Here is a 26,992-nt window from a genome sequence, read left to right as displayed (position 1 = left end):
GCTCCTGCTCTGGTCCCGGCCGTGCTTTCGCCTCGCTCCGGCTCGCAGCGCCCGGTTCAGAGCCACTGCCATCCCCCCCGGGCTGACGCAATCACACTCTCTGTTCCCATTACGGTCCCGATGTTTCCCATCTCGCTTTGCCCCTCTCCTGACTGTTCCAGCACCCACAGCCCGCGCGCACCGGCTCCGCCCCGCCTGCGCCCGCCCCACGCGTTCCAGATGCGAGAATTCCTTGCACCCGTGGCTCTCGGGCTTTGCTCGACCTTCACGCGCGTGCCCGCCGCCTGAGTTGCAGCAAGGGACGCCTCTCGCTGTCCCTCTGCTATTTCCTCAGCGGGTCTGGCTGCCGCGGTCCGGGAGCTGCCCCCCGCCTCTTGGGTGGCCGCTCTTGCGGCTTCACGGATTCTCGACACCGAACGCGCCACGGGACGCTCGGGACGCCTGGCCGCTGCACCCGCGCCCCCGCCGCCTCGTGTCTGCGCTGTTCCCGCTGCCCCAACTCTCGCCTGCACCGCGGGCTGTTTTGAACTCCCAGCCCGAGCAGCCACGAGAGATTTCTCCTCTCCCCTCCTCTTCCCTCTCTGCTCTGCACTCCCTCTGCACCCTCCCCCACCGGAGACGCCGCCGCCGCCGCTGCCCCTCCCGCCACGGGTTTGGACTCGAGCAGTGCTGGTCCCTTCCCCCACCGGGGGCTGCGGCTGTGCTTGGCTTATCTCTCTGTCTGGGGGATTTGCATTGGAGGAGCTCAGGGATTGAGGTTCCAGGGAAACTGAGGAACAGCGGGAACCCGGACACACAGGGCATGATGACAGACCATCCCCTGATTGTCCATGGAAGGCAGTCCTGCTTTGCTTGGATCTGTGGTGAGGAAAACCGCGCCAAGCTGCTGGCTGGGCGATCTTCCCCCTTTGTGCTCTCATAAAAACCCCAGCTGTCCGGCTGGACGTACCGTGCTGTAGAGCTGGCTATAATATTGTCCTTGTTAAAAGCAAAAGATTTGCGGCAGTCTTATTTTTTTGTCCTTTTGTGGCTCAGTAATAAAGTTACTTATTGATCTTTTGCCAAAAATTCAATCCCAAGAAAAATATATATCTGTGTGCGAGTGACTACACCGCACTTATGATAACAAAGCTTTCATTTCATTTGGGCTGTCTCTACCTGATGGGTAGAAGTTTCGCCCTATAGGGCTAAAAAAAAGTCTTTGGTGTGTCCTTGGGAAAAATTCCTTCCCTCCCCATGTTCTTAATTTCGACCATTCTCACCAAAAGCTGAGTCAGCATGAAGTCAGTCCGGAGATGGCACTGTCCATCGTCCAGCAGGCCACAGGCGAGGAATCCCAGGCGCGCTTGTGGTTTCTCTCCTCCTGGCTGTCCTCCAGACGAAATGCCTTGGTGAAGGTCAAGTTCTTATCTTGAGCTTTCCGCTCCCTCTCTTCTTGAAAATGCGGAGAGTGTGTACTGCTCTTCTTTTTTTTTTTTTTTTCTTCTTTCTTTTTCTGCCGATGAAGGTTGGAGGTTGTTTGATGTTTCTTTTTCTTCTTTTTGTTGATGCCCACCCAGGGACGCCAGATGTGGGAACCCCAGCTTTGTTTTGGGGCCACATGTGGTGGTGAAATTCCTCCTCCAACCCGTGCTTCCAAAGAAAAACTCCGCAGGCTTAGCTGTTCGGTCTCAAGGCAGTTTATTGCTAGTTATCTAACAGATTATGTTCTTGGACTGCAGCTATTTGATCAGTGGCCTGGGTAGAGGCACACACACACAGACATCCTCTCTGTCTGCTGTCTTCTTCGTCTCTCCCTCCGCCCAGGGTTGCTGCTATCTTTTATAAGATATATTACGTATAACATGTTTACAATTATTCCCCAATACCTACTACCTACGTTGCTAAGTGTTTTTCTACTCTAAACCAATCTGTGAGTGCCAACATCACCAAGAACATGGAGGTAAGGAAGAAGAAGGAAGAAGGATGGGTTCAGCCCACTTTCCTCCATCTTAGAACTTCTGACCCCCATGTACAAAGTGAAAACCCCCCTGTACATGTGCTAAAACCCCCCTGTACAATACTAAAAAATATTTCCTTCTACTTTGTAACTACTTTTACTATACTATCTAACCTTTTGTGATTGCTTGTTCCACCTCCAAAGTTGGTAATTCATTCCATGGCTCAAACTCAAAATCACAGTTGTTTTTCAGCTGTCTGCCAGGGTCTAGAATGCTTCTGACCAAGGCCTGGAACCTCTAAAAATATCTGAGAGACATTTTGAGTTCCCACAGCAGAGGAGCTTTGGTGCCTGCCCAAGCTTTTCCTGCACGCTCAGCCCTTGCCCTCTGTGTTGTTGGCCCATGGCCGTCGTGGGTCCTGGCTTGCAGCCACTTGGCACCATCTCCGCCTGGCTGAGCCCTGTCACTCAGCGCTCCTGAATGTCTCCTGGCTTTTCTGCAAAGGGAGAGATGAGCCAAACTCCACTGAGCTGCTCCAGCAGGCCACCTGCCAGGACCTCCAGGTGACAGCCAGCTGGGAACAGGAGGACTGGCTCCCTGTGCCCAGGCATTGCTGCTCCAGGTCCTGGGCAGGCACATCCTGTGTGTGCGTGGCCCAGGTAGGATAGCTGAAAAGGCCAAGGCTGCTGGGGGAGAGAGTGGCTGTGCAGAGAGCTGTCCATCCTACCCTACTTGTGCATATCATACTTGTCTGTTTTGCCAGACTTTTGTTGTGAAGAACTCAAAGAGTTCTGAGTTGAGGATGAGACAGAGCACAAAAGCAGTCAGCTGGAGTCTGGACTTGATAAAACCCTGCCCTATTGCTTTAAATCAGAGATAAATCTAAGAGAGACATTGAGCCTGACCGTAGGAATCTGAGGGAATATATATATTTACTATTCAGGAGGATGAAGAACTGTATGTTTATATTTATGCCATGTACATAATAAAGGGAAAGTAACTCGTAAGGCTGCTGTTTGACTTTACTGAAGGTACACCTATTTTTCAGCTGGCTGTGCCTTCTGAAATTGTTTGTGATAGGATCCAAAAAAGAGACTGAAAGAGAATTCATTGTTGTGACAGCTAAAGCTGGTCTGGAAGCTGCACAGATAAACTGGCCATAACAGACCTCACCTCAACCAGCCTCAATCAAGTGTGTAAGCATGGGACATTTGAAGCCCCTATGAAAGAGAGCATCCGTCAATAAACTTCGGCAGTTGTCGCATGAACTTCAGTGCATTCAGTCGAGTGCCTGCCTCCAAAACTGTGACACATTGGAATATTTTGCAGAGTGGCCTTTGGCTCACAGTCAAAAAATGCTGTAACCCTTGACATAATTATTAGAGTAGTTATGATCTTAAGAGGTAATAGAGAGTGCAGTCTCTGCCCTTCTTGATAGGAATTTAGGACTAAGGCAGAGGTGTTAATTTTATTGATATTATTAAGGGAAAAGTAATGCAGCTGTAGTGTAATTTTCCACATGGTATGGAAATTAAAGAACTCCATCCACTTTGTAGTTGGGTTGAAGACAGAAAGAGAGAGTCACAGGTGTGATACATGGTCTTTCAAAAACAATAAAAATTTAGAATTTCATGCATGTAAAACAACTGCAATAATTTCTAAAAATTGATTTGATAATTAGGCATTAAATGTAGAATGTAGACAAACCCTTTAGCAGTATGCCTGATGGAACACTTTGGAATTCCTCAGGGACTGTAATTTGCACAGTAGATTTGGTAGGAAATGGCAAAAGTCAACAAGGGGAAGACTGAAAGGATATTGATATTCTACTTCCTTGGGGTATTCAGTGAATGTGTGTTGGAAAATTAAGACCAACAAGTGTGCTCACCAAGAGAAATTTCCTTTATTTTGTTAAGTCTTTTGCTTGACTCTGGAAGACATAAGAAATCCTCATTTGAATTATAAATGATGAGTAAAAACTTATGTTAGCATGAAAGAAGAGGCTGTGGCTAACGAAACAAGTTGCAAAATACCTCTACTATCTCTAGAATCAAGGCAGGAGGAAGGAAAACCAATTTCTACTGAATTTCATCAGAGATCTATGTAATGTGTAATCTCTATTTTTATTAGACTAATTTAGAACCATACTAGAAAACTTTATACTGTCACAAAAAACCTAAGTTTCTGTGTTGTGCTTTTCATTTCATCCATCACCTTTGCTTGTTCAGATTTGTTTTGTATTTGAATTAAAAGCTTATTCAAGTGTTGAACATATTTTCTTAAATGTGAGTGTGATTAAATAAATAGGGTGACTTAGGACCTACAAGCATTGATCTAATCAAAATAATACATGGCTTCTGAAATAAGAACCTTCTCCTTTTTTTTTTAAATATAAGACATTTTTTATCACCAGTTGAGGTAGAAAAACTATCTTGAATCTTTTTGTGCCAGCTTTTTCTTTTTAAGAAAGGACTTAATTACTATTCAGTGTTTTACCCTACTAAGTTGCATTGTCTGGTTGCTGTCAGATGCTGGAAGATTATTGCCTCGTTTCCTAGACATTTCCTGCATGTGGTACTTGCCTTTGTGACATATGTTCTTGACAGAAGAAAATGAGGGAGATTTGCTGTTGTCATTGTCTGTTGTCATTGTCTGTCATCACTGAGCATAAAGACATTGAATGTAGCATTCTGGGAAATTATCTCAGGAAGCTTATGCATCTTTTTGCTATCATCTGTAAGCTGTAGTCAGATACAGTAGATTTTTAGAAGTCTTATTTGTCCCTTTGCACAGAGTTGTGATTTTTCAGAAGATATGCATCAAATGTTTTAAAATATCTCATCCAAGCTGGTGGATGGCACAGTGCTGTCACTATTTCAATTTCTTGGTAACACTTTTCAAGTTCTAGAACTTTCATGCAAAATATATCCTGCTCTGCCAAAGCAGAAGGCTGGTTTAATGGCTCTGAGTCTGGCAGTTTGCTGTCCAGGAACAGACCTCTCCTTCATTGCTTCTTCTGATTATATCCCCTCTGTGGACTTTAATTCCAGCTCTCTATATCATTTTGTTAGCAGTGTTTGTACAGTATGCTGAGAGAGTCTGCAAGCAGGTGCTTGCTTAAATGTGACATTTACAAGTACCAAGTGACTACCTGTTGTCTAACAAGAGCTACTAGATTAAATATTAATATACTCAGCCTCCTGGTGTGGCTTTCACACAGTGTGTGCTTGCTCCTCATTCATGCTTATCTGTATTTTGGCTATCTGTATATGCTATCTATATCCTCACAAGAATTATGAGTAGGTGTACTCTACCACAGTTCAGAACATGGTTTATGTTTTCTAAATAAGATTCTTTATCTTAGTACTGCTGTTGGAATTCAGGTGATGTTGCTCTTATGAATTGTGGTTGCAGTTCCCATCTTCTCACAGAACATTCCCTCTTCATGTGTTTAACAAGTGGCAGAGTGTTTTGGTTAGAAAGTTTTGTCTTTTTTTTCTTTTCCTAAGGAAGAATAATCAGGGAACACATAGCATTTTTGGAAAATAAATTAAGGAAAATACAAGGAGAGCAAATATGCAGAGATTCACTGTTACTCATTTAGTTTAGTAGTAAGAGTTCTTATTCATAGAAGTTGGTAATATCAGTGGCTTAAAAGTCCCTTGATTTACCTGTTGGTCCCGGTTTGAAAGTTTCATTATGTAACAAGCAAAAAAAACCAAGGGAGACATGAAAACTAGAATATGTGGCTATCAGTAGATGTTTCTGTAATCAGATGTAAGTGGGCTGTGTTTTGGGAATGCATTCACATGTTGTGCTGCAGTGTAGGAGGGCCTGGTTCAGCAGCTGTGTTAAGCAGTTCTAAACAGAAGGTGCTTTCCCTCCTGGTGTGCAGTGCAGGCTCATTTTTATGTTGCTCATTAAGGGACTTGTCCAGCACCACCCATCCCAAAATCAGTTCTGAGATACCTTTGAGGTTCACCTAGAATTTAGATTTGTCATTAGCATGCAAGGTCTCTTGCTTTGGAGAGTTATTTTAGCAGGCTTTGTGCAGCTGACAGTTTTTAGGTGCCTTTCAATACTGCAGCTCTGGCAGTTGGGCAGACTCACAGAATGGTTTGGGTTGGAAGGGACCTTTAAATATCACCTTGCTCCAACCCCACTGCTGTGGGCAGGCATACTTTCCACTAGACCATGTTGCTCAAAGCCCAGCCCACCTTGGTCTTCAACACTTCCAGGGATGGAACATTTTTTGAACAACTTGTTCCAGTGTCTCACCAGTCTCATAATAAAAAGTTTATTTATGTTCAATGTAGACCTACATACTTCCACTTTAGAGCTGTTCTTGGTGTCATCCACAGACTTGTGGAGGGTGCACTTGCTTTCACTGTCTGTGTTAGTGTCATGGTTTGACACGGAAAAAGAATTTTTCCGTAAGGAAGAGGTCAATTTGGATATGGACCAATTGAAGGTGGACACGCCTCTGAGAACACAGAGGGGTTAAAAGCAGAATTCCCAGGAGAACTCACTCTCTTTGGTTCCTGTCAGCATGCAGTGCAGCCTCTCCCCTGCCTGGCCGTGGCTGGGTGGGGAGGGGAAGTCCCATGGCCTGACTGAGGGGGGCCAAGGGTGGAGGGACTGGAACTGGGCTGGCCCCTGCAGATGGAAGGGTGGAGAAATCTGGGATGTCTCCATTCCCACCCCGCCCCCCTGAGTTTCTCTCCCGAGAGGGAGAGAAGAAGAGACAGCAGCAGTTTCAGCAGCAGTTTCACCGTGGGGAAGGGGAGCGGGGGGGGGGGGGGGGCGCGCAAGGTGCCCAGTGCGTGGGAGCCGCCAGAGTCTGGGCATCGAGCCATCCGGGGAGTTCAGACTTTTAACCCTTCCTTGAGAAATTAAACTTTGTGAATTTTTTCTTTCCCCTCGGTTTGAAAGAGAGGAAGAGGGACAGCTTGGACCCTGGGATGTTAGAAGGAGGAATTCTAGAGGGGAGGGAGACAAGGAGTGGCTTTTGGCTGGACTTTTCTGTGTTGGCCACAAACTGAGCCAATCTTTTCCTCCAAGAGAGACTGTATTTAGGGAGGATGCCAGTGAGTCAAGAGACCTGCTTCAGCTGGGAAAAGACAGAAGTGGAGTGAACAGAGAAAAAGGGGGGTTGTGGTGGTGCCCCTGTCCTGGAAAGGAAAGATAAGAGAAGAAGATCTCTGTTCTTGAACCCTCGGCCCCAGGGGAAAATGGGAAAATGGGGGGACTGTGGTCCTAAAAAATGAAAAAACTGAACTGTTGTTTTCTCCCCTCATGGCAGGGCATCCTTGAAAAGAAAAATCCTAAAAGCAGTCTGTCCATCCATGCATTGGTGGTGAGAGCACTGCGCATGGAAAGGAGAGGGTCACCATGGCAAACTTTTCTTTGGGCAGTGCCATGTGTGACATGGAAACACAGGATGTTCCAGCTGTGTTTCTTTGGGGGTGTGTGGCACAGGAGAGACTCTGTTCCCTTGATGGGCTGAGTATCGATTGTCTGGAGGGTGGAAACCTGACTGGGGTCCAGATTGTGTCTCACTGTGGTTTGTTGGAGTTGGGTGGTGGGAGGAGGAATGCTTTGCAAGGTTTTCATTTTGATCTTTATGCACTTTTTTTCTTTTTTTTCCTTTTTCCTTTCTTTTTTTCTTTTGTAGTAGTAGCTTAATAAAGTTTTTTTTTCTGTTATTAAGCTTAGGCCTGCTTTGCTCTGTTCTTGATTCCACTTCACAGCATTCAATGGAGAGATTACATTTTCATGGGGCACTGGCATTGTGCCAGTGTCAAACCATGACAGTTAGTGATGAAGATACTTGGTAACACTGGTCCTAGTAGAGACCTTGAGGGACATGACTGGTTAGTGGTGTCCATGTGGACATTGAGTTACTGACTGTAATGAATCATTTGTTGGCTTCCCTTTCAGGTGCAGTAAAGCTGACTGCAGTTTTTCACTGTGAGCAAGATACCCCTAAGCAGAAGCAGCTAAAATTATTGACTATGTCAAAGCAAGCCTTTAAAACCAGCTGCAGTAGGAATAATATTTACTGCAGGAGTGAGCTTTGTATCTGATCATTGAAGGCCGGGAAGAAAGATGGGTCTTGAATTACTGCTTTTGCAACAGCTGTGAGACGGTACAGTGCATTTACAATATGCCCTATGATATTTGTAGGCAACTTTGAGAGTGTGGCAGCTCTGCTGCTATTTAATACTGAAGCTTAGGTGTGGTGGAGTAAGTCATGACTAGACACTGCCATGAACTAAAACTTAAAGCTATCTAAAACTTTTAGCTGTCAACTTGTAATTATACAGTTGTGAGCGCTGATGGAGTAACTGAGATGGCACAGCCTAATGTCCTGAATTTTCCCTCCTGTTTATTGATATCTCTCCCCTGCAACTTTGTTCAGACTAAAGCAGACAAAATATGCTTGTGTAAAATGAAATATGTGAAAACTTCTCATCTCACTTATCTCAAAACAACATAACTAAATCAGCAAAATTCCAGATTTGTGTAGAAACAGGGTCAGGGATATACAAATGTTGCTATCTCATAAGTATACATGCAGGAATGAACTAATATGTCCCTCTGAATCAATTTTTTAAAACCTGATATTATTAGCCTTTAAACAATTGCTGTGCAAATGGTTTACTTATTGAGGTAATGGGGAAATACTCATAGTTGTTTATTGACACCTCTTTAATACATTCAAGGCTGGAGACCTGCTGTATTTAACTGTCTTTTAATCTGAGTTTTGTGTTCATACACAAGTGCATGAAATCTGCTCTTGTGTTTCTGATTTTTGGAACTGAGAACCATATGGTTTCTTGGTTTTGCATTTCTTAGATCTTCTTAATTGTGCCTGCATAGCAATTAGGTTTGTGCATAAATTTGAGAAAATAACACATTCATTTGTTCTTAGTGTAGAAAGCATACTGAGAATTCATTTCAGTTTCCACAATAACCATAAAAAGCATTCAGAACAGGACAATTTGGGTTACAGTTACTACATACTTAATTTGACCCTTTCAGGCTTGCTTTACTTTTTCTTGGTCTTTTGTTATGAAATAGCAAGACATAGGATGTCCAATTCATCTAGTGAAGGGGGCTAAATTATGTCTTTGTGCACTGATCCAGCAAAGCACTCAGCATTGTGCTTATGTCCCATTTGAACTCAATGGGATCACTTACGTTTTAGAAGAAATGTGTGCTTTTAAGTGTTTCACTGAATAGGGGTGAGATTATTCTCAAAGTCAAGCATGTGCTTAAGTGCTTGGCAGAACTGAATTAGTTAACATCTATGAGTTAACTCAAAAAAAATGGAACCTTGTAGCATGCTTGTTTAGAAGATCTGTTTTCTTAGTTCCACTTGAGTTTGACTGGCTCTGAGAGAATCTCCTTATGCAGTGTGTCAGATACTGTGATGTATCTTTCAATGGAATTAAAAAACAAACTCTGAAGACTTTAGGATACTTCCTCATTCCAATGTGGTTTTATGACCAAACTTCCCTTTTCAGTTTTTGTCTCTTATTAACTTTTTAAATAGATTGTGCATTTTTGCCATTTTTTAACTCCCTGTTCTAGGCATTTATCTTCCTCTAGGTTTAGAGGTGAGCTGAATTTCTTCCTTGAGTTTCTGAGCAGTTGTGTATCTCTATAGGCATCTCTCCTGTTGGGAGACAGGTCTCCAAATCTGAATGGACATTAGAGGTTATTTATGCCATCATTTCTCCATTCCTGTTGGCATCCTTGCTGACCAAATTTCTGTTTCTATGTATTTGTTGATCCTTTGTATGTGCTAAAATTGTTGGTGGCAAAACGTTGACTACAGATGTTTGTTGCTTAGATATGAGGGAACATGGTGTAAAGAAATAGCAATTTGTCTTCCTACCAAACTTCTAGGCATGGTGTAGTAGTTACCTCTCTGTCATCCTAGCCAGGAGGCAGAAGACAAATGGATTGCACCCTACTAAGAAGTTAATTATTTGATTGGACTTCCAGGACTGGAAGCACCCACTCCTATAAAAATGCTGTCACTCAATGTCCCTAATGTTTCAGGAAATCAGATTAGGTTTGAGAGTTATATTTGGTGATGAAGGGGAGCAAATGATACCAACTTGGACATAATGATGGATTCTGATTAAAGCCTTTTAGAAGCTATACAGTGGTTAACAGTGACAAAGCACACCAGAGACATCCAGGAACATACAGTAAATTTATTTTTATATGTAAGGACTCTAAAATCTAAACATAAAGTTAAAATACCTATTAGGTTAAAATATTCCTGATATCGTAATTCTGATGAGAGGGATAGGTTCTTAGGAGTCACTTGGTTACTCCTCCACTTAAAGACCTGGATATTTATATAATACCTGGGGGTAAATGGAAACTGTGATATACCATCTTTTTGTAGACTTTTCTGTGTTGAGCTGCGGTTGAAAACTAACATTAATGGAAGTTTGTGTTGGCTTGTGAACAAGCTGTGAAGTGCCAGATAATTGAGTTCTTAAATTCAGAGAAACAAATTAAATTTAGTGTTCTTTTTTTTTTTTTTCTGGAATCCTTAGAAGCTTCCATGATGATTTTGTTCTCTTAAGGCAGCTCTGAGTTTTCAAGTTTGTTATACTGCTATATGAAATAACTTACAGATGCATGTTATGTAAAAGAGGGAAGAAAAAGAACTAAAAAAAGATTTTATTTTCTGATTCTGCTATATATAGAATATCAAAAAGTGATGATGGATTGGAGGATGAAATAGTCACTTCTCCAACCACACTGGTCAAACTGACAGTTCATCAATTCTCTCTACCCACAAAGAAGAATGTAAAACAATTATTATTTACATGACAGTGTGAAAAAAATCAGTAAAAATATATAAACATCAGAAGGCATAAAAAACTTTTAGAAAAACTTTAAAACTCTCAAAAGAACAGAGCAACATAAGTTGATTTCTTTTATTTCTTTCTGTGCTTGCTTTGTGGGCTTAGTTTTATGCTTAGGCTTTGTGAACCTTCAGTTTTCAAAACAAAATACAGGTCTTTACTTTGTGTGTGCAAACTTGTACGTCTGGTTCCAGGCATTACTGTGGCACTTGGTTATATTCAAGTGTGCTACACTCAATGCTACAGAAATGTGAGCCACTGTGTTTTAATGTTTGATTAACAACTTGCAATTAGAATTTAAGTATATGAATATATTGAGTTGTCTGGGGTGTTCTTCTCTTTCATTGTTTTTATTAGCAAGAAGACAGGTGGAAATGAGTGTGATAAATTTAATCTGGAAATAATTATAATTTCACTATAACAAAAGGGGTCTTGCCTGAGTCTTTGCTAAGGTTCATGGAAGTCTTAGGTAGAACATAGTAAGTATCATGATTTAGTTCTAAGTAAGTATCATGATTTAGTTCTAAATGTAGTGTGTTTGATTCCTAAAAATGTATTATTATAAGTAGTGTCCAGTGGAGTACATTAGCATATAAAAAATGTAAGCAGTTAGTTTGCAATTAAAATAATAGAATTATACAGTGTTGATGATGGTAATTAGGAGTGTATTTAATATTCATCCCCATGAGGCACACGTCTTATGTGTGGTAAAAACTGCAGGGAACAGGAATCAATGTAATTCCCTTTCATTAAAGTTAGTAAGCTGGGAGTAGCTTGCCTGGAAGTTTTCAATCTGAATCCTCAGTCTGTGTGTTATCAGTTGATTTTGCATCACCAGATTTCTTTCAAGGCATGAGTTGGGAATTGTTCTTTTGTGTTGAGCTTAGAGAAACTTGGAAAAGAGCTGTTATATTATTTTGTGGTAATGCAGTCAACAGCTGCAACAGTGATATACTCAAATTACCTTTTTCTTGATCGAAGGCCAGTCTGTAAACTATATTGCCTAGTGTTAGGCAAAGTTTTCACATTTTATTTCATGAATTATAATAGCCACAGATACATTGTATTTTTAAAGTCCTTTCACTCAAAAGCACATGCTTCTTTCAAGATGTGAGTGGTGCTCTTGACTTCCATGGGACATGAACACAGTGGATCCCTTGTAAGAGTTTTTAGCACCCTACCTTTTTGGCTGTGAGGATGTGAGATCAACCATGTCTGTCTCAGTGCTCTGTTTTTAATGTAGCTCTAAGCAGACATGTAGGGAGAAGCTGGAATGGAACACAGGTGTATGGCTCTTCAGAGCTGCATGATTAATTTATTAGGGTTTTATTAATTTTTATTGTAATCCATGAAACATAATAAAAAAAGATAAAAGAGAAAATCCTGCTTAGATCTGCTTAAATTATGAGTTTGTGTGCTGGGAGTGATTGGATCATGCATGTCCAAGTGTTGCTTTTACAAGAGTTAATGAAGAATTACAGATGGGATGATTGAGGCTTGTAAGGATGAAAGGCCAAATGGTTTAAATCAGCATGATCCACTTCATTGGAGCCTGTTGAATTTACAGCAGATGAGGATTTGGTCCTTTTTAATGCAGTTAAGGTCACACACTGAACCAGAGACAGAGGTAATAAATGATCCCAACCCTTGTTGTCACTGATTTGCTGGTTGCCATATACACAGCAGAGGCAGGCAGCACTTGAGACTGAAAAGGAGCCAGACTGGGAAGCGTGCAGGAAGCTTTATAATAAAAAGTAAATTGCTGCTGACATTGGAGCTGTGATTCAGGAAGGTAAGAGGTATAGTGAGAGAAAGCACTGAACAAAGATTTGCAGCTCTGCTGGGACTGCACAGTGCTGAGACAGTTGTGAGGTTGTTGCTTGACATGAGCAAGAGATGCAGATTTAAGAAGGAGCACATTAAAGCTGAACTTGAATGGACTACTAACTGTGCAGATCAAATAGATTGTGCTTTAGAGACCTTTATGATGTCTTTTGAGATGGCAGAATATTTTCAAGAAGCTTTTTTTTTTTGGTGTGTGGTTATTTTTATGTTTTTTTTTTTTTGTTTTGTTTCTTTTGGGTGGGGTGGGGGGAGGCAGCACTGATAGAGATGCTTTGAGTGTCTTTGGGAGTAGTAGCCAATATTGGTGCTTTGCTTCACTCTAGCAACAATTTTTATGCACTGAACAGCACAGAGCTAGGGCTGTGTTATTCTGTGTATTTTCCTCATGAGAATACCAACTGCCTTGTGCAGCAGTGATCTGTTCCACTCAAAATCCAGAGCAAATGGCTGGCAAGAAGTCTCTTCCTCTATTTATGTCCTGGGCTGAGGCAAATGCTGGATCTGCTGTTTTTCAATGTGCTCTAGTAGGTATCTCACACCTCTTTTTCATTCATGAAAGAAAAAAAATATCCTTAATTGTCTGTAGGTTGTTTTTCCCTTTTAGTTAAAATAAAGCATGGCCAAAAGCCAAATTGCTGTTTATATATAAACACATCCTATGTTTGACTAAATACTATTATCTAGTGTGAAGTCCAAATATAATTATTTTCCTTAAAATGTTGTTTGAACCTGCTTTTCTGCTACCCCTAAGCACTGTAAAAACACAGTTGTGAACGTTAAGAAGGGGAGTGAGAGGAGAGAAAAATGTGAGGGAAGAAGGATGGCATAATATTGAATCCTTCCCAGTCCCCCGACTGCTATCTCTATGTCCACCCAAGATGTCTCAAAATTAGTCCATTTCTCTTTGTCTCTTCATGGTATAATTTCCATGTGTACTCAGGGATCTGAGTAAGTCCACTTCACTTGGTAAAAGTGAATAATTCATTGTATGCAAGCATATTTGGGGATAACTGGGGGAGCTGATGCCATGGCATTTGAATCACAAAGCAAGCTTATGCTCTTTGACGCTTGCATTTTCAGGTTATTGCTTATACTTGTAACTGTTTCTAATTAAACTGTTAAATATTGTGAATACCAGATGCTGTAAGAAATGCATTGTACACTTCTCCAGAATCCAAATGAGTGACAGAGGTGAGAGAGGGATGGTTTCTCCTCTGTTATAAAAGGAACACAACAAAACATGAATGGGACTGCTTCTTCATTGTGGTATAGTCCATATCCCATTTCTGACCTTTCTTATGTCTGATTGTTGAATGAGTGAAAGTTTGTCTTCACACAGTTTATTGCTATATCAGCTATTACCCCAGCTCTTACTGAGCAGCAGCTCGCTGCTGGGTCTATGCAAAGACTAAGAATAAGATTGGTGCTCTTCTGTTATTTTGTATATGATACTGAAGTGCTTTGAGATAACCTTTGCTGTGATACAGAGACATTTGAAATAGGGGGTGGCTCAAATGTGGGAGAACTGTGGCCAGTAGGTTTTAAAGATCAGTTATGCTAGATAAATTTACATACCCAGTGATAATAAATGATAGAATGAGTTGTGTGTAACTTGTCTTAAGCTAACGTTTGCCTTCTGGCTAACTTAAGTCAAAAGAGGATATATAGATAACTTACCTACAGTTATTGTCTTTGAATGATGATTGCACTTCTAATTTAATCACAACACTGGGAATAGCAGTTATGGATATATGAAATCACTGTCTTCAACTGGTACAAGACCAATCAGAATGGGAGTTGAGCTTTTGATGTATTTATGTTGCTTCAGACTTCTTTATTGCAAGTTTATCTGCTTGTTTCCTCTCTCACTTCCTGAAAGCATGGGAGTATGTGAAAATAAAGATAGGCCTGGGCTGCAGAGTGCAGGAAACTGAAAGAAATCTCATCTCTTACCTTAGGGTAACTCAGTGGTTGGATTCTGTGTTCTTGGTTTTTTTGTGTGTATGGGATTTCCCCCCCCCCCCCCCCCCAGATACATAAAAGCTACATTTTCAGTACAGAGGGGAATAAGAGTGTGGAGTTGTACATATGTGCATATGTAGACATACATAACATTTAAAGGTCTGGTGCCCTGTGTTAGGTACTCTCCAGTTGTTTATACAAACTGTTCAGAAAACCTAACCTCCAAGCAGGAGTGGACATGGTAGGAGCTTATGAAATTTGACTGTGAGAATGATGACTGTGGCTGCTGTTCCACAGAATGCACTCTGTAGCTCTGTACCACGCTGCAAGGGTTACATGCACAAGGAAGGAAAAGGGAAGAGTGTTATTTGCAAAAGCAAGTGGAGCTGTTATGTATTAGTTTCACTCATTTAATGTGCAAACCCAGATTGTTTCAAACCTCCCTTTCCTAGCTAATGCTTTCTATTGTTCAGGCATTTGACTTTGCTGGTGTTTTCAATAAGATCCTATTAATTTGGTTACATTGTCCTTGGTAACCGCTAAAGCCCTGAGTATTTATCTGGTGTTTGTTTGCTTTTGTTTTAAATTTAAACTGATTTTAAATGGCCTTTTTAGACTCCTGCATTGTGCTCATGGACAGGCTTGATGACACACAGTGACCTCTGGGAGCTGTGCAGGTAAAACCAAGTCACAAACGTAGTAGAGAGACAAATAATATTAGAACTTTATTGACGGCAGTAATGCTTAAATGCCGAGGACAGCACAGTGCAGGAATCCAAATGATGGAAGCTTAACACTTTGTGTGGGAGCCACAGGCTATAATGTTACCCCATGGACTAAAGGACTGCTTCTTAAAAGTGTTATTAGCTGCATCAGGACTTCTGTTGACACACTGACAATTAAAACCATTTATTTTCATGTAGTTTTGTGGGTATTTGTAGTATCCTGAGGCAAATATAATTTCTGTGTAAGGCTTGAGCCAGCTGGTCTGTAGAGACTGGCTATGTGATGTGGTCCTTGCCTCCTACTGCATGGTAGTGCTCATGTGAGGGATGGAGGCAGGATCTTCGCAGTGTAAAATGCACATCTTAGTCCTGTGTGTTCTCCTTTATTGTACTGTTCCCAGGTCTAAGCAATAAAGAAAATGTATCATCATCCTTAAACTATGAGTGAAGCCTAAAAATCTTCCAGATGCTTATTGATATACTGCTCTGATTTAAGGTTTGAGGCGTTTCAGCTATGTGTCATGTCATCTCCCAGTTTAAACTTTGATAGCTAATTCAGTTGCGTTTCTTGTGTGGAAGATGTTTAATATTTCTAGAAATTGCATGTTTAAGGAGAACCTCTTTAGGGAAGCTTTGTTTAGAAAGTGTTGAGAGGTAGTAGTGGGTTTTTTTATGAAGAGAATGTCTGCACTCCCTTACACACTACAGTGTTGAATAAACATATCTTGTCTTTTGTGTGTACATGTAATTATGATAATGGTAAAATTCACAAATAATTTCAATTCCTAAATTTTGCCTCAAAGGCAATAAGAAATGTGCAAGGCTTAGACTGTTGCTTTTTCATATTTGCAGTTATTGAGAAAGTAGACCCATGGCTCCATCTGCTGGGGTTAAAAACCAGAAGCACAAGTACAAATTGCTGTTTACTGAAAGTGCTGAGTTTTGGCAGACTTGTGAGAGTAGCTGCTGGGCAGAAGCTGAAATAAAAAGTACTGCATTTTGGTTTTCAGCTGTTGAATTGATGGAGTAGATTTCTCTGGAGATACTGGTGTAATATTTTGACAATTTTGCCTGTTTTAACACTTGTGGGTTTTTCTTCCTACAGTTAGATTCACTGTCTGAAAGTTGAGCAATTTGTCTCTTTTGACAAGATACAGTAATACATACAATACAGAGCTACCTGTATAATTTTTACCTTATGTGTTTTTTATAGTCAGACAACTTCTGTAGGCAAGATAAAGGCCTGATATTACAACATTAGCTGGATGGTTCCTCCAAAGATCTCCTGTGGGGAAAGAGTAAGGCCCAACTATAAAAAACGTGACTTCTTGGTCTTCTCTGACAATTAAATATGTGACATTAAGATATTTTTGAGATTAATTTGCATTTTGCAAAGTCTTGGTGTAGACCAACATGAAAGGAGGCTATTTCCATCTGATTAACTTTTAAAATTTCTATTAAGAGGGAAGATATTTTGCTCACACTTGGTTCTCAATTCCATTGCTCTGAGCACAGGAGCTTAGAAACTCTCAGCTGTAGCAAAGCTCTTGAGGAAGAGAATATTCTGAAATAATCCACTATTACTCTGCCTGCAGTTGTTTGCAAAACAGCTTTGTGATTTTCTTCATTATATCAAAATCTGTCTTGTGTAATGCCAGCTGCAAGAATATGCATCAAAAATCCATTCCATAAAAAGCAAAAATTGTCTGTCTTGTTCAGCACTGAGGAAACACTTCAGTTTCAGTAGTAACTGGATTTTAGAATTCAAAAGTATTACAAAGTAATGGCTGTGTAGTGGATCAAGATTCAAACCTCTACACAGAATATTGTGCCTGTTTTCTTGAGTATTCTCATTATGTGCTAGCATATTTTGTCCTAAACAATGAGTCTAAACAAATGTATCTTTCTCTGCTCTTTTCTTTTTCCTCTGAAGATTTTAAGAATGATGCCAGTAGAGACAAGGATTTTGGATAAATAAAATTAATGGTTTTGCAGAGAAGATGCAGCTGGAGTGAATTTTACTCTGTAAGGGTTATTACTGTAAAGTTGCAAGTACAAACACTCGTGTTATGTGTGGAGACTGCAAGGAAACATCTCTGATGTTAGTCATAACAGGGCATATATGGCAGCTATAAGCTCCTCTGCTGTAAGCAAAAAAAAAAAATAATGGACTTACAGATTTCATTAGTATCTGAAAGTATTGCTCTCCTGAAATACTTGTTATTTTTCCTTGTGTTGCAAGTAGAAAAGTTGTCATTTTAACTTAATGATAAGCTTTGACAGATTAACAGTGCAAAATGTGTGTGTATATAAATGTTATATAATTATATTAAATCATTACTTTTAAAAATATTACTAGACTATTCGAACAGTGTATGCACATGGGCATGCATGTATACAGATATATTTGCACAATGGTATATGCTTTAAGAAATATTCTCTGGTAGCTGTTTTAGACCTAGAAAAAAACAGTGTATTGTACTTAGTTTATATTTTATGGGTGAGGATTTCTACTGCTTAGACGAGAAGAGGAATGCTGACAGTTTGTGCTCTTCCTTCACAAGACAGGAAAGGAGCAATCAACTGAATAAATGCCATTTTGTTACCTGCTGTTAGAGGCAATGTATTCTATTAAAATTTATTACCACCTGGAAGGCCAAGGCTATGTTTATTCAGGGTCAATCTTTAGGAATAAACCCTTATTATTTAGACACAGTCTTTGTATTCCTAATGCAAGTTAGAGTGTGCTTTTTGGTCAGTTTTCTGCTTCCTTCTGCTTTCAGCTTGGAAAATTTTGTAGTTACAAACTAGGATGGCTTCAGTGAAGTGACAATTAAAGCTGTGGGCAGGAGAGAGAACAGTGGCAGCAAATGTTTTATACACCCATAAAATGCCTATAGGGGTTTAAGGTATTTTTAAAAGTACTTTGTTCATCTACTGCTGTTGTAAAACTGCATGCTAAATGTTTTCTTTTTTCCCCCAAGCAATTATGATCTCTCCTTAAAGTACAGGAAAGAATCCTTACAGTCTCTAAAAATCATGTGTGTATGTGCTTATCCATGTGTACCAGTAAGCCTGCAGGTAGAGAGTCACTACAGCAAAGAAACTCCAACATAGTAAGGGTCTTGAAGTGGCTAAAGAAGCCAGAGAAGCTTGAAGGGGAGGGGATGAAGGGTTTGATGTGGCTTTCAAAAGCCCATTTCGGTAGGCGAAGTTGTGGACAGGTGAAGAAGCTGGGATAACACAGCTCCTATGGGAGCTCACAGAGCCTTGCGTTCTTTGCACTGTCCCCCCTGCAGTTGCTCTTACGCAGTGGGCTAAATGCAAACTTTCATACTTGTCAATGAAATGGAACAACTGGCTGTGCTTCAGTTCACTGCTGGATGTCAAGTTTTTCTGGTAACTCTGTGTGGTCCTGTATTGCCAGTTTTGCCTTAGACAGACTGAATTCAAATTGGGGTTTCAGTCACAGAACCCTGGGTGTTGTCTAGGTCAGGCTGTAGCTTGCCATCAGACATCACCAGTGGCTTCTTCCAATTAGTGACTATTCTCAAGCTGTTTTTCTCATCCTAAACTACAAAATTGCTTATTGATTCCTGATGCTTGTGAATAGTGTGGCTGCTTGGCACTGCATCTTCAGAGTGGAGCTGTACTCCACTCTGAAGATGCAGTAGCATTTAAAAAGAAATGTTAACAGCAGAAAAGTGCAGTTCAGCCTCTAGTCAGAAACAGTCTTTGAGCTTGTTACCCATTCTTTCACAGTTATATAACATGTATGTAGTTTTAATAAAACTTATATAAATTCTGTTTCCATTTATATATATGTGTGTGTATGTATACACTACCTAAATATATATATTGCTGACTGATACTTGCTGAGCCACATATTAAATTGCTCATTAGATGAATTACTTTGTTTTTGCACTTGACATTGTCTAGACAGATGACTTGGAGTTTATTTTTATGTGCTGAACACCAGCAGCTCATGAAGTGACATTGGGGCATAATTCCTACAGCCTCTCCTGTTCTTGTGATTATATATTACATGTTTTCATTGCTGTCTCTCTATGGTCCTGTCTTTCACAGAGGTAGTTTATTATGACGAGAACAAAAAGGAGATAGAACTGGTATATATTTCATAAAGATTAATATTCTTCCAGTACATCTACAGTGCTGATCGAAAGAAGTTTTGCTTAAATATTTATAAAAAAATTACAAGTGCCTGTGCATGGAAGCACTTCTCACTAATTTCAAAAAACATGAAAAATGAGCTAATTATAAGCAAATAAGCTGTGAGAGGATTTCAGAAAAATGTTCAAAGAAGACATTACAGTTCAAATCTAGAAACATGATCCCATACTTTGACAGTAAATTCTTTGACCTTAAAGTTCTCTAGGAAGAATTTTTGCTGTTGAATATTTTGGCTGGATTGCAATACCATCATTTTTTGTATTGGAAAGTATTACATACAGCCTTTAACAGAAGCACATAAAGTAATTAAAATCCAACTGAAAATTCAATGAAGATTGAAAATTTATATCCTCTTCTTTCATGCAAAAATCTGAGTATTTAGAAATACAGAATAATGATTTGTTCTACTCAGATAATGAAAAATCAACTATCTTTGAAGAGCGCTTACAGTTTATAAGAAGAACTTAAAAACAAGGATGTTTGGGTGATACAATAATAGATCTTTTGGCATTTAGATTTTATACTGTTACCCAGTGTAACAGTATGCATTACTGTTGTCCAATACTGTATATAAAATTGTATCTTTTGTCAGTAGAATATTTTAAATCACATGTTTGCTCAGTTTTCAGTGATGGCTATTGAACATCACTTTGAAATGCTACAAGTCTTCAGTAATGTGTGTACAGCAAATTATGTTGACATCTCATGCATTTAGGCTGACTGACAAATCTGTTTGAGTGATCTTTGAGGCTGAATAATTTATTTTTTTCCCCCCTCCCCCTTTTTTTTTATTTCATCCTAGTTTATTTTACTGGCTGTGAAGAACCACGGACCCTTTTTGCCCTGATGGGGGACTCAGGATCCAGACGATCGACTCTTGTATCTCGCTTGCCAATATTCAGGAGAAGTGTTAGCCGGAGACACGACTCCTTTCCTTCCTCACCTTCTTCTGCCAATGCCATTGGTGTCCACACCTCCTCCCCATCCAGCACCAACTCCAGCTCAGGGAGCACAGGAAAGCGCCGGAGTATTTTCCGCACTCCTTCCATTAGCTTCCATAACAAGAAAGGGAGTGAGCAGAAGCCTGACTCAGCGAGTCAAAATGTTAACATCTCAAATGGTGGCCAGTCCTCTCTTAGCACTTTCCAAAAACCCAGCTTAGACGAGCACATAAAAAGCAGAGGAAGGCATTCTGTTGGCTTTGGCAGCTCACGTAACAAGAAGATAACAAGGTCTTTGACAGATGATTTTGAAAAGGGAAAGGAGCCCTCAGCTAATAAGAATGTCTTTATCAATTGCATAAGCTCTGGGAAGAATGAGGGTGATGATTCGGGCTTTGCAGAAGAGCGAAGCCGATATTCTGTCAAACAGTCCACACGAAAACTTCTCACCAAATCTTTTTCATCACACTACAAATTTTCCAAACCGGTTCCAGAGAGTCAGTCAGTTTCCTCTGTGCAGCAGCCCAGGTGCTTGCTGGAAGTTAAATCCTATGTGGAGAGTGAACCTGTGATGGCCAAATTGTCTTCTCCATGCTCGGCTGAGATCACGGAGTGCATGGGTAGCTCCCTGCAGTCCCCTCTGCTCTCAGCTGACCTCACGGCTGCCCAGACCCCCTCGGATTTCGTTGCTCTGACTGAGGACTCTGTTTCAGAGGCTGATGCCCTGCCCAGCAGTGGGCCAGGGCCACTGCTCACAGAGGAATTTGGCCACGATGTCTCTACCTCTCAGATCTTCTTTAATCCTGCTGCTGCTCCTGTGAGGGAGAGAGAGACTGTGCAAAGTGCTGGCCATTCTGCTGGTGTATCTCCTGTGAGTCATGCAAGCTCGTGCAGTGTGGAATTCAGTACCTTATTCAAAACCTCAGTTGCTAATCAAACAAAAGTACTGTTGAAAGCCAGTGGACTACATATTAATGATGCCAGCCACATAGAAAAAATAAACTCAGAAAATGCACATTTAGGAACCTTGACGTTACAGCATAGTGAAGAACCAGTGACACTCTCTCCAAAGGCATGGGGGTTGAGTGGCAGCAGAGATGAAAGCACTCCATGCAAGCACATGAGAAACACAGTTCCTCTAGTGGGATCTAACACTGTTCCATGTTCTGAACCTCAGTCCTTTAAAATGCAACAGGGTTATGAATCAAACCATCCTAAAGGTATGTTTCATGGTCTTTTTATTTTTGAGTTTGGTGGGTTTTAAGTGGGCTGGCTTCATTTCTTCTATAATGATTGTTTTGTCATAAAGTGTTGTTTAGAATTGCAAGTGCTAACTATGAAGTTCAGAAAGTAGAAATTGTGCCCTCTGCAGAACTGTAGGAATTAAAGGCAAAGTCTGTGGCTTTTTTGAGTTTGTGTTTTAGAGTGTGCAAACATCCATCGGTGCTGTTCATGGCTATACTTTGCTTAATAGAAAATGAATTAAGAATGCAAATTCCCAGCTTGTATTAGAGGCTGGAACTACAATTCCTTGAGACATCGCTATTTTGGACTTGAGCCATGGGGTTGCATAATTTAGAATGGGAACATCACCAGAGAAACAAATGTTCCTGTAGTGTGATTACGGGAAACAATACCGTTTACTTTATATTGATTGGGGTTTAGAAATTTCTAGAGTCTTGCTTTCTCTACTCAACTGATGTTATAGAATAGCTCCGAGTGGATATTTTGTCCAAGTATAAGAGATTTTGTTTCTGCTTCCATCTGAAATAAATGTCCAAATTCTCATTTTGTCATCTGTGAAACTGAGGGAGTTAATTGCCATCTAAATTTCACACCGGGTCTGTAGTTTATGAAGAGTAATTTGGAGTACTAACAAGATTAAGTGGAAAGACTGTGCCTAGAAATCCCAGTCTATAGAGATACAGATAAATAAGGCACCAGGCCCTTGAGTGAAGGACACTTGTCAGAAGACTTTATCTCTGACAGTTGATTTTCTTGAGCCAACTTAATGACTGGTGCTTTCTTGCTTAATCCTGAGGCTGTATGCGGGGGGGCAAAATTTGAGAGTTAACAAGACAGCATTTGTAGTGATTGTGTTAGAAGATGAATGATATTAAGTATAAACTCATATAACTTCACACCCATCATTTTGCTTGGATATTTATCTAGGCATGTAGATTATAAGCAATCAAAAGCAATTTTGCTTTTTGAATTATTAGTCACTGCTAGGCTTACTTGGGTATCTTGTATATAAATGGCAATAGAAAGTAAAATTAATCCACTGAATTAGCTTTCGCCAGAGGGCTCCTCTTTCACTCGGAACCTCAGTCACTTTGAGGGAAAAAATTTTCCCATTTATCTGTATTACTGGTCCTGAACACTCAGTTTGTCTTCCTTGCCACATTGTGTCATCTGTAAATAGCTCTTATTACTAGAGCTAATACTGCACTATATAAAAGTTGATGATTTAAAAAAATAGAAAAGTTCTGTTTTTTAGTGCTGTTCAAAATACTTTTATTCTGGTGTTGTGAAGAATGTATTTCAAATCAGAAATTCTCCAAGGGTACAAAGGAACCAGTGAAAATAAAGAAAAAAGCCTGCTATATGAAATGGGTCAAATACAGAAAAAGCTTACATGGCAATCAGCAAGATATGGTTATAACAACTTATACCTGTTGCAAACAGACTGGTTTGAACATTTGGTTTTCTAAAACAGTATTTGAACCAAGATATGATCAGAAAATACTTCTTTGGTAATAGATGTTTTCTCTTCTGTACCTGGTGTCATAGCTGATACCATTATAGATAGCATGGTGAATGTGACATTGATGCGTGAGGAGGTTTGATGTGCCACATATTTCTTAGTATATCTTTATGTATTTTTATGTGATATGGATTTTTTTGAGAACCTTTAGAGAAAAATCTCTCTTCTCTTGCAAAATGCAAAAGGTAAAATTTTCTGTATATATGACATTTATTATGCTACTACTCTTTTATCTGTCCCCAGCTCTATATTTGCCCTGACATGTCAAAATGTATTTTTTTTCTCCTCTTTTCTGATGTGTTACTGTTTTAACTGGACTGGGATTTTGCCCACTGACTGCAGGTTGATGGAGGGTGCAGGTGTAAGGCTAAACTAAGAATGCTGAACAGAAATGGAAACTGATGTGCATCCCTGTTATGCAGGGGTAACAAAGTTGTCACCTGGCCCTTCAAAAGCTGGACTTGCCTTTGGGCCTAGGATAAGGCAGGCTGGCACCACCAGGCAAGTGATAGTTTCTCTGGTAGATATTACTTTCAGCAATTTGGGAAAGTCCTATAACAAAGGGAGAAGGAAAAAGATGGATCAAAGAGTCTTTCTGGATTCTATGAGGAGCCCTTGACTGGGCTGTGGTGTGCTGAGCATGCCTGTCACCGGGGCTGAACAGGGAACTGGGGCCCAGGTGGCACCTTGATCTAGGGAAGCACAGTCTGCTTTCCACAGAACATTTCTCATGTGATTTCTTTTCAGTGTAATTATTTCAAGCAAAGCAGTGTTCTCATTAAGAAAATACTTGTAGAGAGCAGTTCCCTGTAACAATTGCTGATTGCTTCTCTCTTTGTAGTTGATCTTGCCAGCAGCCTCAGTCCATACAGGGAAGGCAGATTTGTTGAGAAACGACTGAGGTCCTCTTCAGAAGGCACTGCTGGGGGCAGCCGGTTGATCATAAAACCAAAGGATGGAAATGCAGAAGAGCTTAACAGCCTAAGGATACAGAGAGCAAGCTCGTCCTCTTCTAAAATGAACAGCATGGTGAGTTTTATTCCCTCATCCATAAGGTTATGTTTTTTTTCCTGGTTGGTGTAGCTATAGTGAGAAGCATTGACCTCAGGAGGGCAGGAGTTGCAGGAGTTGTCTCAGGCTTCCAAAATGTGATCCAGGCTTAGATTCAGATATTAAAATTATTTTTTTTTGCAGAGTGTGGTGCTGTGAAAAGGTTTGTGTACTTTCTGGGAAGAGTTTCTTGCTGACATGTGTTAGTAATTTGGTTGTGTTTGGAGCTTTTAGTGTTTTTCTGGTTTTGCAGGAAGTTTGCATCCAAATATCAGTGAATAACATGTAATATTTCAAAGCCAGAAAGAACATGATGATACCTAAAGACTCTGTTTCATGTAGGTATACAAAGCATTATGCAGATGGAGTTCATGCCCTAAAATACTGGTTAATCCTGGCTCAGGCCTGCAAACCTTTTTTGGGTTCTTAGACCCAAACTGTTAGGCAGATGTGTGTTTATTTAAATACTAGGCTGTTTGATGCTATTGCACTTCCTTCTGTTTAGCTCCATATTAATGATGGAAATGGGAAAGTGACAATCCAGGAACAGCAGGAAGTAGGCAAAGTGTGGATGGGATTAAATGGTAATCTGATCCCTTCTTTGTGTTTTGTTTATGAAATTTGAGCTTTTTTCCCCCTCTGCCATTAGCAAGATTGTCCCCATATTGACATGATTTGTTTATGCTTATTGGTATTACAATCACAGACTTCTAAAACAAGATTAGAGAGCATGCTCATGAGGGAAGGTAAAATTATTCCTTCTTTCCCCCCAGTACATGTGGGTATTATGTTCCTATTTTAAGAAAATAGAGCTTTTTTAGTAAAAAGTGAGGTTTAGGAAGTAAATCAAGCAAAACCAAACCTGAAAACACCCTCTGCACCATCTCCTCCCCATAACCAACCAGAAGACAAAAGAAAAAAACAGTTTTATGGAAGCAAAATTAAAAAAAAAAAAAAGAATGTTCATAATAATAAATATTTGAACAGGAAACGCGCCGCTTCAAAATACTTGTCACAATCAATTTGCGTTTGACAACACTGTAGCAGATGGCTACCATTGAATGATGCTAATGAGAATAAATACTAAGTAAAGAATTTGTGTTACTACACAAAGTATTATAAAAAACCTTAAGTGTTTAGAACAACATGAGTCACATGTCTGGCTGGCTCATGACAACATGAGTCACACTGGCTGTATTCATTTTTTTCATTTCTATTCATTTTTTTCAGTACTGGAGAAAAATGAACCACACACATTTAAGGGATGGAAGATCCCTGGTGGCAAGGGCAGCATCGCTGTGCACTTCTGCTCTGAGGCTCTGAGCGAGCAGCTGTGGCTGTGGGTGTTGGATTTCTGGCATCACTCAGATGCCTTGTTAAGCTGAAGAAACTGTCTACCTGTATCTTTGCCCCTGTTTCTGTTCTTTTTCTTGTTGGCATATAGTATGAACTGCTTCTGCTGGGGGACTGGGACTGAGGAGCCAGAAAATCTTGCTAAAGGTGTGCAAGATTTTTCACAGGAGACAGGAAGTAAAAAAACAGCATCTGAGAAATTGTGCTTTATCCTAGACATCCTGGTCAGCAGAGTATTCTTGCATAATTGTCAGTTCTTGTTTTGAAGATGAAAGATAAAAGCTTGGATAGATTGACCTCCTAAATACTGGGAATATGTATCAAACCTACAAACAAGACCACTGCTTCCCCTAAAGAGTGGGGTTAACTAACTTGTGAGGTGCTGAAAGTAATTTATATTCTAGCTAAGGTCAGTGCTGTTTCTAAATGAAATTTAGAGAAGAAAAAATATTTCAAAATAACTCTGCAAACATGCCTATTTCTTATTATTGTGAATTATGATGTGAAAGGAATGCTTGAGATGGATTGCCAATTATGTGTTTACAAAGCTGCTGTTCTTGCAGTGGCCGATTCCTGCTACAAGAGGGCACCATTTCACCAGAAATGGTTTTGGCAAATGATCAGGACATGTGAGCAGTTTAATATTATTAATAGACCCTTTCCAAATAAGAAGTATTAATAGTGATGCAATTTAAAGAGATGGATATTGCTGTATAAGCTCTGCTCATTCTAATGCTTCAACAATGAATTAATAAGTTAACAAATTTAAATCTTTTGACATAACATATAGATTGTTAACTGTCTCAGAAGGTTGGTAGAAGTTATGCTTCACCTGCTGTTTCTGCCTAGATGGGTCTTCTTTTCCAATGTGTAAGAGAGACAAAAAGAAAGAAAAACATGAACCACCACAGCCCAAAGACCTGAATGGTCTGAAATACGCAGTTCTGCAATACCGGTGAAAATAATGTAAACCTGGATAGTTGACACAATGAGAATTAGATTTACCACATTAAAAAAAAAAAAATAAAGATCACACCACCAAATCACTTTAAGTAAGTTCTGTGAAAGATTTAGGAGACAGAGCAGCAGGTGGAAGAGATTTGATGTGTAGAAGAACTTGGAACCAAGAGAAGGTGAGATTTGTGTAAGCAACAAAATTATCCATCACTTGTCAAAGTAATGGCTAATATGGAAAGCTGAGTATCCTGAATATTACATTTATCAGTATAGAGACAAAATCTTAACTTTTTTTAATGTATGATAGTGATAATCAAGTGCTAGCAAATTAAAGTCATTAAGACCAGATAGTCATGAAGGATAATAT

General features: G+C 40.0%; 1 protein-coding gene across 8 annotated transcripts in view; it reads left to right on the top strand.

The window, feature by feature from the left end:
• The window catches only part of CCSER1 (coiled-coil serine rich protein 1), a 641,644-nt gene that overhangs the window by 54,679 nt on the left and 559,973 nt on the right, over positions 1–26,992 (top strand). For all 8 annotated transcript variants that reach the window (XR_014955187.1, XM_085579114.1, XM_085579113.1 and 5 more), the window contains exons 2-3: positions 20,360–21,718; positions 24,107–24,294. Coding sequence is in view for 7 of the 8 variants with exons in the window: in XM_085579114.1 (XP_085435240.1) it covers positions 20,404–21,718; positions 24,107–24,294 (1,503 nt within the window). In the remaining variant the exon portion in view is untranslated. The remainder of the gene's footprint in view (positions 1–20,359; positions 21,719–24,106; positions 24,295–26,992) is intronic.

The sequence above is a fragment of the Lonchura striata genome, chromosome 4 (assembly GCF_050655825.1).
Source record: "Lonchura striata isolate lonStrDom1 chromosome 4, ASM5065582v1, whole genome shotgun sequence".
NCBI lineage: Eukaryota > Metazoa > Chordata > Aves > Passeriformes > Estrildidae > Lonchura > Lonchura striata.
This window is presented reverse-complemented; position numbering and strand designations above follow the sequence as displayed.